Source organism: Budorcas taxicolor, chromosome 6, assembly GCF_023091745.1.
Source record: "Budorcas taxicolor isolate Tak-1 chromosome 6, Takin1.1, whole genome shotgun sequence".
NCBI lineage: Eukaryota > Metazoa > Chordata > Mammalia > Artiodactyla > Bovidae > Budorcas > Budorcas taxicolor.
The window spans coordinates 19621932-19634573 of record NC_068915.1 but is presented as its reverse complement, the minus strand read 5'-3'; the positions used below and the strand labels follow the sequence as shown (position 1 = coordinate 19634573).

At 40.9% G+C, this 12642-nt stretch overlaps 1 protein-coding gene and 1 non-coding gene across 2 annotated transcripts in view; one reads left to right on the top strand and one right to left on the bottom strand.

Annotated features, from left to right (window-relative positions):
* The window catches only part of NPNT (nephronectin), a 77767-nt gene extending 73952 nt beyond the window's left edge, over window positions 1–3815 (top strand). The window contains exons 13-15 of the mRNA XM_052642120.1: window positions 461–717; window positions 2087–2177; window positions 3571–3815. Coding sequence (XP_052498080.1) covers window positions 461–717; window positions 2087–2177; window positions 3571–3815 — 593 coding nt within the window. The remainder of the gene's footprint in view (window positions 1–460; window positions 718–2086; window positions 2178–3570) is intronic.
* A 5669-nt stretch (window positions 3816–9484) lies between these two features.
* Window positions 9485–9557, bottom strand: TRNAC-ACA (transfer RNA cysteine (anticodon ACA)). The gene has a single exon. It is a non-coding gene; the product is annotated as a tRNA-Cys (tRNA).
* Window positions 9558–12642: the final 3085 nt, after the last annotated feature.

The following is a 12642-nucleotide window of genomic DNA, read 5'->3' as shown; positions in this document are numbered from 1 at the left end:
AGAATAGTCAGATCTAGTGTCCCTTTAAATCACCATCAGCTCTACTGCTGGGAAGTAGAAAATCCACCTAGAAAATTCTCCCTGGCAACTTAAGTCAACCACCACACCAGCCAGGCAGTACATGCATGTGGATCAAGAGGTGGTGAGTGTGTGTTTGCCTGTGTATGTCTGATCGTATTTAACTGGAAATATGTATAATGTTAGGATTACTAACTATTGCCTGTTCTTGGCATAATCTGTACCCCTCATGAGCAAAGTGTACTCTGTTAATAGAAAACCACAGAATTTAAGACAGTCATAGAGATAAGTCCTGTCTTCCTCCTTCAAAAGTCTGCAGTTCTTTACAAATGACTGGCGCAGCCTGAGGCCTACCAGGACAGAAGTGAAGCGCCAGTCTCCGCCCTGGTGCCAGCAGACACCTGAGCGCATGCGCACACACGGCCCTGCTCTTCCCCTGCAGGTGGACAGTATCTGACAGTCTCAGCAGCCAAAGGCCCGCTGGGAAGGGCCGCCCGCCTGCTGCTCCCTCTCGGCCACCTCCTGCATGCAGGGGACCTGTGCCTGTCATTCAGGCACAAGGTGACGGGGCTGCACTCCGGCACGCTCCAGGTGTTTGTGAGAAAACACGGGGCCCACGGAGCAGCCCTGTGGGGAAGAAATGGTGGCCATGGCTGGAGGCAAACGCACATCACCCTGCGAGGGGCCGACATCAAGAGCGTAAGTAGACCCGCCAGGGACGCAGAACCGGGGAGGTTTTCCTTTCAGAGGAGAACTCGGGGGTCTGCAGGGGAAGCCGCCTCCTCTCTTGCTGAATTCAGGCACGGGGCTGTTGCATTTTCCGGGCGTGGTGACCCTGCCTCTTGCTTCTTTCTTTAACCCCGTGCTCCTTCATACATGTTCTTCACGGCCACCTCTGATCACCACCTCTCCCCTGACCCTGGTGAACAGCCCCTACTTTTAATGAAAAAAAAATTTAGGAGTTGCAAAAGTTAAAAGTTAAAAACTTCAAAAGGTGGGGGGTGTGGTGGGCTTAACCTGCTTTTCCTTTTACTCAAACTCCTTATACTTCAAACTATGACCACCATGAGCTACCCTAAAGTGGGTTATTTTTTAAATGTTTCTTTAAAGTCTTTTTTCCCTCCTCTTTGGCTCAGAGATCATAGTTAAGCAGCCTTGGGTGGGAACCAGAACAATATGTTTGGAAAGTATTATTCTGTTCATGACAGGATGTGGGGAAAGCTTCGATTGAATATATAAAATTTTATCTGAAGTAATCAAGTTATAGTTGGCAATAAAAGATCTATAACACCCCACTGAAATAGTGAATGTATTTGGGAAACGTGTCGTCTTTATGGTGATACTTATTAGGAGATTCTGCATCTATACCTAAAGGGTTAGTTTCTAGAAACTGCTTTAAAAAGAAAGGCTGGAGTCCATGAAGACAGCTTTTATCAGAGAATTGGATTTTGCTTTACTATTTTTCTGAAAATTTCTCTTAATATTTACATTGTTTGGAGATAAAAAAACAGTAAGTTGTTTGACACCCTAACATAGGTTTCTGTTTTAAAAGGAGCAAGGGTGCCCTACAGAAGATAAAATGCAGGAAAGACTTTGGTCTTTACATAAGTGAACAAGGCTGTGATTGCATTAGGGTGTTTGGTTCTACTCCACTGTGAGCAACAAAACTTAGAAAACATCTAAGATAGGCTGCATGATTGTGATCTTTCAGAAATTTGGCTCCTAATTTCTACACCATTATATTCCATGCCACTCTTTTCTTCTGGTAGACCTTGGTAGTCTTTGACAAAGTCTCCACTTCATAATCATTCCTAAATGGAACTATTGTTTAGAATGACTTTTCAAAGAGGAACCGATTCTGGGTAAGGTGATCTGGTGAACAGTCTACTGATGACTTAAATTCCTACCTAAAGGCAAGCATCGGTGACACTGGCAACTCTGTTCTAGTCTTTCCTTCTGTTAAGTTTACTATTTAGTTTGTGGGGAAAGGCTGCCTTTATTTTGGTGAATGAGCAGACGTTGGAAAGGAGCCGAGGAGGCTTGACCCGTGTGTGCATTCTCTCTCTAGGTCATCTTCAAAGGTGAAAAAAGGCATGGTCACACTGGGGAGATTGGATTGGATGATGTGAGCTTGAAAAAAGGCCACTGCTCTGAAGAACGTGAGCAACTCCAGAACTAGCAATGAACCCCCGTGTTGCTCCCTCCTCTTTTTCCAACCTTCACCTCCTGTCCTCTCCTCCCTCTTATCAGGCCTAGGAAAAGAGTGGGTCAGGAAAGTCTGGTTGGTGACCCACATCTTGCTGGCCTGCTTTTGTTGTGCAATCCCAACGAACAGTGACACCCTCCTTGAAATACAGGGGGGCATCTGTAGACGTGTCCAAAGTCATTTTTGGGTGTTAACCTTTCATGGTGTGTCTCTTAAGAAGGCCTTCGGCCTGTGTGACCTATACCATCCTTCATCCTGGTTGCAAGGTGTTTCTTGTAGCAAATTATGGGACAAGGTTTCAAAAGAAATCTGTGCAAATGGCCATTCTGTTATCTGTTCAGTGTTGTACCACGAGTAGTCTTGACTTCCCCTAAGATGTGTTGTACAGTGTGCTTGTGAAATTTGGTTTCTCCTCTCCACTTGGTATTGATAGTTCTTGTCTGACCTGAACTCTTTCACTGCCATTGTCTTTGTAAAAGAAGGGTGTATAACATATCAAGATGCATTTATTCTTGTTAACTGTATTTTTCCTCTAAAGACAATTATGTAAAGTGGGCACATAATCCCTTGTTAGTAGTATTGTGTTTTGTGTAAATGTGTTATTGGTAATAAGTAGTTACGTGTTCCTAATAGTTACAGACTCTAGTTGCAAGGGAAAGGCAGCTTGTGATCTCTTGAGTTAAAAAATACACGGTGGAATGACATCCAGTTCCATGACCTTATATTGGCAGCAAGAGAAAATTGGAAGAGGTGTCAGGTTGTGGTCAGAGGAGGTGAATTTAATGGCATTGAGTTTGATCACTACAAAGGACAGTAGACCATTCAGTAATAGACGGGAAACTGAGGTTAACATATAAAACCCTCACTGTTTCAGGTTACACTTGAAAACCAACAGCTTTTACCGTAACAACATGGCTCTTTCTGGTAATCTGTAAGAAGCTTTGTGAAAGTTCGGGTTGTTTTGAAGAAAAGGTTCTGTTTGTGGAAGCAGGGTGTTTGGAAGCATGGGGGGAAGCTCCATTGAATAGATTTTCATACTAATTTTTAAACCAGTATAAATTTAGGCAGATCTAGCGCATGACCTATGTGCTGTTGTGTCAGGAAAGGATAGGAGGCAAATCTCATGCTTTGAGGCGTTGGGTGTGCTGGAATGGGTTTCATACACACACTAGGGCAACAGGACAAGATTGGAATTCTAAGATCAATGAGCCCTCAACGACATTTCCTCCCTGCAAAGTTTACTTTTAGGTTTAAAAATATACATACCAAACTTTTAAAAGGCAACTTATTCCTGAGGCTTTCATTTCTGATTAAGTAATCAAAATATTTTCTGCTGTTTTTGCCAGGAATCACAAAGATGATTAAAGGGTTGGAAAAAAAGCTCTATGATGAAAAGGTAAAGGAGCTGGGATTATTCAGCATGGAGAAGAGAAGACTGAGGGGCAAACCATTGCTGGTTTTCAAGTATATAAAGGGTTGGTACAGAGAGGATGGTGACCAGCTGTTCTCCACATGCACTAAGAATAGAACAAGAGGAAACAGGCTTAGACTGGAGTGTGAGGGAGCGTTTCCTGGCAGGGACCATTGTTAAATTAGAATCTTTTGTTTTTAAAAAAGTGTGAAACTTTTTTGAGACTTAAAACAAAATTTGATAACATTCTTTTCTATTAATTTAAGATGGTTAAAAGTGTTCTTACCTCAAGGTAGAGTAACAGATTACAGAATCTCTCCAAAGATATCTTGATTGTATTACTATGTAATGAAAATTTCCAGGCCTAAGGAACATGGACTAGGCTAAGGTCTAACTGAGGTATTTCCCTCTTGGCCTCCGAATAGAGAGGAATCAAAGGGGGGAAAGCCACAGTGCTGAGCTCGTGAAAAGGTCTCTCTCTTTATGGCAAGCCTAGAAGTATTACAAAAACAAATAAAAAAGGAAAAAATGTAAAATCTATTTATTCCGAAAGAGTATGATGGGCAGATATTGTAGTATCTCAGTGACATCCTAATGTTGTGGTGTGTATTTTTTTTCTTAGTAAAGTTACAGCCCTTTCACTTGCTAAATGGATGATATTTCAAATTTTTAAAGAGACTATAGCTGAGAACATAGCTGAGAGAGATTTTTATCTGGTGCAATCTCCCTGCAAAGTGTGTGACAACTTAACCTGGCTATTGAAAAAGAGTGCCATGCCCAACACCACTGCCAGGACCTTTCCTTCACCTAGTAGCAGAATTTTCTCTTATCAATTGGAATCTCCAAGCCCCACAAAATGGTATTGTTTTTGGAACAATAGGACTGTAGAATCTTTCATCATTTAAATTGGTGGAGGCAGGGCTGGAGGGGGAATATAAATCAGTAAGCCTTTGAGTTAGGGGCCAGGAAATACAGCTTTAGATCCATTTTTAATGATTCATTTCCTTTTTGGTTATATAACTGCACAACTGGAGATGAAAGGGGAAAATAGAAAATTTCACTTTTAGGTGCCAATAATACATTGCACTACACTGATCGAAGAAGTTATCCAAAGTACTGTATAACATCTTGTTTATTATTTAATGTTTTCTAAAAGTGAAAAATGTTAGTGGTTTTCCAAACAGCCAAATAAAAATAATTCTTTGTAAATAAAAACACTGTTAATACCAATCGTCTCTGAGTTTCTTTTTTTTTTTTTTTAACTGGAAGAATTATCAAGGTAACTTGAGTTTTCACAGAAGCCTTCTATAGTAGAACCACTTTAATACCAGGAATATTGGGAACAAAGATGATAAATAAAATATTGCCATTATCAGTAAACAGAGGATGTCAGAGTCATCAGCGATTGCAGCCCTCCAACCTGAGCTGGTGAGCCCTGAGAAACAGCTGAGAAAGGAAAGAATACCTACCATCTAGCAGCCATTTGCCTGCAGCCACTCCCTTTGGTGAGCCCTGAGGAAACTCAGGAGGATACTAGCCCCAGGGAAGTGAAGGGAAGTGAAAGTTGCTCAGTCATGTCCAACTCTTTGCTATCCCATGGACCATACAGTTCATGGAACTCTCCAGGCCAGAACACTGGAGTGGGTAGCCTTTCCCTTCTCCAGGGGATCTTCCCAACCCAGGGATCGAAGCCCCAGGGAGCTGAGTTGCATATCAAAGGAATGATTTCACTGAGCCCATACTTTTGCATCATCCCATACAAAAAAAAAAAGTGCAAAATTCCTTAACTTGAGATATCTAGTTTTCTTTAGTTAACAATAATCTTGATGTTCAGACTACCTGCCCTTTAATGCAAGACTTCTATATAACCTGGCTCCTTCCCTTGCCTTCTTGGAGCAGTTCTCTCGGGATTACTTGAGATGCTGCCTCCCGGGCTTGAAGTCCTAAAAATTGCCACTGAATGAAATGTAACTCTCAACTTTCAGGTTGTGAATAATTTTCTAGTTGAAAGATATTACCACATTATTATGCTTTCTGAGAAAGATCGGAAAATCACTATAACATGTCATACCTCAGCAAATTGCTTTAGTTATGTTTTCTCATGTCTCATTTACTTCTAAACATTTGTCTTAAATCTTTTTACGTAAAGGAGTATAAAGATATATATATATATGAATTATGAGCATTTTTTAAAAAACATGTTGATTTGGTTAATTTGTGACATTTTACTCCTGTTCCAATAATCTTTCCTGATAGACAAATCTAAAGATCAACAATTAGTCCTACAGAATTATTATAGAGAATATGTTAATGGCTTCTTCCTTTCCAGTACTCAGAGAACCCTTAGTGGCTAGGAAGCTAAAATTTTGTATAGATACATACTTTAAGCAAAAGATAATGAAAAAACTGCACCTTCCTTATCTCAGAGTTTTTTTCCTCATCTCATAGATCCTTCCTAATCATTTCTAGGAGATCTGAGAAAACTGAAGTTTTCCAAATATGTTAGAAATAAAACTTCTTCCTAAAGTGTTTGAAGTTGGAAGAAGCAAATAAGTATAAGATCTCAGAGTCTAGTTCATTGATTTATTTGACAGATTTTACAGCACTCACTATGTGCCTGGCTCTGAGGTACAACCCCCTTTGTGGAATTTCAATCTAGAGAGGAAGATGGACATTTATCAGAGCCATACAAATAAATGCAAAGTTGCTATTGTAAATACTGGTATACCTTGAAGGCTCTGAAAATGTGATGGGTTCTAGGACCTTTGGCTCACTGCTTTTCAAACTCTAATGTACGTGTGTGTGGGAGTTGAAAGTGAACGTTGCTCAGTCATGTCCAACCCTTTACAACCCCATGGACTATGCAGTCCATGGAATTCTCCAGGCCAGAATACTGGAGTGGGTAGCCTTTCCCTTCTTCAGGGGTCAAACCCAGGTCTCCCACATTGCAGCCAGATTCTTCACCAGGTGAGCTACCAGGGAAGCCCAATCTTGTTAAAAATTCATTTTGATTTGGGAATCTGGAGTGGGGCTTGAGATTTTACATTTCTAACCAGCTCCCAGGTGATGCCAATGTTCCTGGTGTTGGAATCAAATTTGGATTACAAGCCCTTACTGATAATACACTAGGTGGGCGGTGGGATGGCTAGGGCCTTCATCTCTTAACATTCATTGTTGGAAGGTATAAAGGACCATGGTAGCAAGGTGTATATTCACAAATATTCACTTAATTCCAGTGCATTCTTTCCTTCAAGAAACTTTTGAGCCTCAACAAATAGAGAATATCAATTAAGTAGAGAAATATTCAGGCAGGAGGAGAAGGGGATGACAGAGGATGAGATGGCTGGATGGCATCACCAACTCGATGGACATGAGTTTGGGTAAACTCCAGGAGTTGGTGATGAACAGGGAGGCCTGGCATGCTGCGATTCATGGGGTCACAGAGTCGGACACCACTGAGTGACTGAACTGAGAGAAATATTATTTTAAAAACATGGATATCATAGCACAATCACTAAAATGAAAAAAATGATTAAAATACTCAATGGCAGAATTGAGCTGGTAGAATAAATAATCAGTCAATTTGAAGATTGGTCAGTTGAGATTTTCTAATTTGAGGAAAAGAAAGATAAAGCTTCAGTTCAGTTCAGTCGCTCAGTTGTGTCCAACTCTTTGCGGCCCCATGAATCGCAGCACACCAGGCCTCCCTGTCCATCACCAACTCCTGGAGTTCACTCAGACTTGCGTCCATCAAGAAGATAAAGCTTAAGTACGGATAAACAACTGACTTGAGATCAAAAGGATATAGAAAAGTTGAAAAGTTCTATAAACCAACCAGCATGCATGCATGCATGCAAAGTCACTTCAGTTGTGTCTGACTTCTATGCAACACTGTGGACTGTAGCCCTCCCACTTCCTCTGTCCATGGAATTCTCCAGACAAGAATATGGGAGTGCATTGCCCTACATTCCTTCAGGGGATCTTCCCAAACCAGGGGTCGAATCCGTGTCTCTTACTCTTCTTCACTGGCAGGTCAGTTCTTCACCACCAGCACCACCTGGGAAGCCCAAACCAACCAGACCAAATATCTACAGAACACTCCACTAAACACAAGAATATGTTTATTTCAAAGGCATAGAGATGTCCACAGACATAAATTAGGCCATAAGACACTATCTTAAAAGGCTTGAAATTATACAAAATAGGTCTTTCCACCACAGTGGATGAAATCAAATCAGTAACAAAGGAAAATATGAGAAATTCAAAATATGTGGAAACTAAGCAATATGCTTCTAAACAATGGCTAAAAGAAGAAATCACAAAGAAATTAAGAAATATTTTGAGATTAATAAAAATGAAAATATTCTAAAATTTATGGGATAAACTTAACCCTTGTTTAGAGGGAAGTTTATATTCATAAATGCCTATATTAAAAAAGAACCTTATAAAACTAGGAAGAACAAATTAAATCACAGTAAGCAAACAGAAGGAAAATAAAAATTAGAGCAGAACAAAAGAAAATATAGAAAATCGATGAAACTAAAAGTTGGTTCTTTGAAAAGATGACATAAAATTTATGCACATTTAGATAGAATGAAAAAGAGAAAAAAAGACTTAAATGAACAAAATCAGGAATCAAAGAGAGGACATCATCACTGACCTTATAGAAATACAAAGGATTTTAAAGGAATACTATGAACCACTTACATCAATGAACTAAGATAACCTAGATGACATAGAGTCTTAGACAAAAACTATTGAAACTGCATCAAGAAGAAACAGAAACTTGAACAGACATTGCAAGTAAATGGAATGAGCTAATAATCAAAAACTTCACAACTGAAAGAAAATGCCCAAAGAGCTTCAACAAAGCAATGAAGTAAACTGAATATTTAAGAATTAATACCAACCAACAACAAAACTAAGTATTCGTAAATTCTATATGGAGGCGGATACACTTTCCATGTATAGAATATCCACCCTATTTATCCATATAGAATATCCATATGTAGAGTATTTCAGAGATTACCACCATCTTAACAATAGTAAGTCTTTCATGAACAAGGAATGCAGCAAAGGCAGTACTCAGGTACTGCAGTAAACACAGTAAATAGTGAACAGATCTAAAATCAATGTTGTTGTTGCTAAGTCATGTCCAGCTCTTTTGCGATCCCATGGACTGTAGCCTGCCAGGCTTCTCCGTCCAAGGGATTTCCCAGACAAGAATACCAGAGTGGATTGCCATTCTTTCTCCAGGGAATCTTCCTTACCTAGGGATTGAACCCACATCTCCTGTATTGACACGCAGATTCTTTACTGCTGAGCTAGCCAAAAAAGATGCAAATTAAACTTAAAAACATCAGGAGGAAGAAAATAAATATGAATGAAAATGAAACAGAGAAAACCCAGAGAATCAACAAAAGTGAAAATTTGTTCTTTGAAAGGATCAACAAAAATTAGAAACTGTTAACTGACTAACAACCAAAAAAAGCTCTAAATAACTAAAATCAGGAATGAAACTGGGGTTGTTACTAACCTGACAAAAATAAAAATGATTATAAGAGAATGTTACAAATAATTATATGCCAGTTAGTTAACGAGTTAGTTAACAGTTAGTGAGTTAGATATTCTAAATGAAAAGAACAAATTCTTACAAATTGGAAAAAAACAAAAAAAAAACCCTCAAGAAAACAAAAATCTCAATAGGCTTATTACAAGTAATGAAAGTGAAAGTGAAGTCGCTCAGTGTTTTCTGATTCTTTGCAACCCCATGGACTGTAGCTTCTTTGTCCATGGGATTCTCCAGGCAAGAATACTGGAGTGGGTTTCCATTTCCTTCTCCAGGAGATCTTCCTGACCCAGGGATTGAACCTGGGTCTCCTGCATTGTAGGCAGACGCTTTACCGTCTGAGCCACCAGGGAAGTCCAAAGAGACTGACGCAGTAATCAAAGCCACCCAACAAAGAAAACTCCAGGACCACCTAAATCTCTTCACTAGTAAATTCCACCAAAATTTAAAGAATTAATATCAATTCTTTTCAAACTCTACCAAGAAGTAGAGGATGAGGGACAGTTCCTAACTCATTCTATGAGGCCAGCATTACTGATACAAAACTAGATATAACAAGAAAAGAAAATACAGTTGACTCAAACAACTTGGGTTTGAACTACTGGGGTCTACTTATACGTGGAGTTTTGTTTTTTTTTTTTCCCCAATAAATACGACAGTACTACATGCCCTCAGTTTGGTTAAATCCATGGATACAGAGCCACTTTATAGTGGGAGGGTCAACTATGAAGGGATGCTCAGATTTTCAATCTCCAGGGCGTGAGTGCCATTAATCCCTACATTGTTCAAGTGTCAACTGTATAGATCAGTATCCTTTATGAGTACAAATATCTTCAACAAAATAGTAGCAAACTGAATCCAAAAGCACATTCCAAAGATTCTATGTCATGACGGGATTTATGCCAGAAAGGCAAGGATTTATGTAAGGAAGGGAAAAGTGGTTCAAAATAAGACAATCATTCATTCAACATTTTACTGGATGGTCTAGTTAATGCAATTAGACAACAAGAAGTAAAATGTATTGGAAAGGAAGAAGTAAAACTGGTGCCGAAAACTAGGAATTTAGGAAATCATGGTAAACTGCAGGCTTCCCATGGCTGTGGCTTGAGGCCCCTAACTTGCCTCTTGCTTTCTTTCTCTTGCCCTCCCCTTTGCTTTCTTTTCAAGATAATGCTAGGTGTAATCCGTCTGCTCACAGCATTATGGCACCCCGCCCCCCAACAACACTGTGGCTGGCAAGAGAATCCCCAGGCCTTGCAGATTCAAATAATGGTTGGGGGACAGGTAACACTGTCCTCTGGGACTAGTGGAAACGTGATTTCTGAACCCAAGCGGTCTCACTCTCATTCTTTCACTGTCCCACCTGGAACCCTCCACTATTCTTTTCTTTCCCACTTGACTCATACAAGCAGGTCTCTTTCCACATTTTATCTCCTAGCCCTTTTAGGGAAGGAGTTTAGGATGTCATTCCTAAACTGCAGTGCCATCGTCAAACCCGGTACTGTCTGTGTCAAACAGATTCCATTCTATCTTAGCTGCCAGGCAGATAGGGCAAAGGATTTGGGGGTGTTCTGCTGTCTAGTCTCTCATTTCACTCAATCCTCAGACATTCACTATGACAATTTCTCTCTCAGCCCTCAAGCCTTAGACCCTGTGCCATCTTCCACACTGCTGGGTGCTGCACTTAGTCACTCAGTCATGTCTGACTCTTCGTGACCCCATGGACTGTAGTCCGCCAGGCTCCTCTGTCCATGGGGATTCTCCAGGCAAGAATAGTGCAGTGGGTTGCCATGCCCTCCTCCAGGGGAGCTTTCCTACCCAGGGGTCAAACCTAGGTCTCCCACATTGCAGGCAGACTCTAACATCTGAGCCACCAGGGAACCCATCTTCCACAGTGCCCAGCTCCAATTTCTCCAAGGGGTTCTCTTTGCATCCACTGGACTCCCTTCTCCCCAATCCTTGGCAGCCTACACACTGCTATGGTTTATCAGGCTGACCACTACCCAGAAGCCTAAATTACAAACTCTGTGGATGCTCAGTCACAAGGAATACACCCCAGGGGGCATGCATGAGTGCGTGCTAAGTCGCTCATGTGTCCGAGTCTATAGACTCCATGGACCAAAGTCTGCCAGGCTCCTCTGTCCATAGGATTCTCCAGGCAAGAATACTGGAGTGGGTTACCATGCTCTCCTCCAGGGGATCTTCCTGACCCAGGGATCGAACCCATGTCTTTCGCATCTTCTGCATTGGCAGGCAGGTTCTTGACCACTACCTGGGAAGCCCACATCCCAGTGAGGGAAGACTTATAGGACATAAGGTCTATAGACAAGGGATACCTCCTAAGGAAAGTCTTGACAACTGGTCTGCACTAATTCAAAAGTCCTCCTCTGGCTATGCTGGGGGAGGCACCTTGCCCAATGTAAAAAGAAGGGCCAGAGATGTCTGGTCAGAAATCACTGGGAGAGTAGAGGATGCTTGAAACCCCATCAGATTTGAAGGGAATTTGGGGGACACCCTGATATCCAGGTTACAGCTTCCTGGTAAATGTTTCTGAGTCACTGGATTCCATTCTAGGAGTGCTCTCTTGTTCTCAGGTGTAGGTCACTCAACATGGGAGGAGCCCCCTCTGAGCCAGGAGAAACACCTCTGTATATATTTATATACAGTGTGTACTTGAGAATCAGAATTTTTGACCTGACACCAGTGATGAAGAAAGAGGCAATGCACAGTGGGATGGAGGCTACCTTAGAGCAGTACTTGGAGGACACAATGAAGAATCCATCCATTGTTGGAGTGCTATGGAGATTCACAATGGCTCAATCTGGGCTGCCTCAGGACCCTGTCAGAGGAGCATGCTGGGGTGATATCTGTGTTAGCCCGGCAAGCAGCTAAGCTAACCTCAGACCCCAGTGATATTCCTGTGCTGTGTCTAGAATTAGATAATGCAGACATTAGAAACACAACGGCATCACACTGGCAGTGCACAGAATGGCCTCTTGCTGACTCATGCTGGTTCTCCAGCATCCTGTCACAGGGACTCAGCCATACTTAATTATCTTATAGGATTATTAGAGTTCCAGTAATTAGACCATTCATGTAATATGCACTGGGCACTTTGCTATTAATTTTAGAGTAAACTGCTTTTTGACATTCTGTGGATTGAATACTATCAATACTTATCAAATACTAGATAAAGAAAGTATCACGTTTTGAAGCAGCAGGTTTAGGTCACCTTGTATACAGAATTTTGTTATGTTTAATAAGCCTGATTGGAGGGGGGGGAAAGAATTGGAATTTTTTAACTGAAGGGCTAAAAAAGGAAAAACTTAAATTCTATTGTAGCAGTGCCTGTCCTTTGTGTAAGTTGGAGGATGGAGAAAAATGGCCTAAAAAATGGGTCTCTAAAGTATAATATCACTCTGCAATTGGATCTTTATT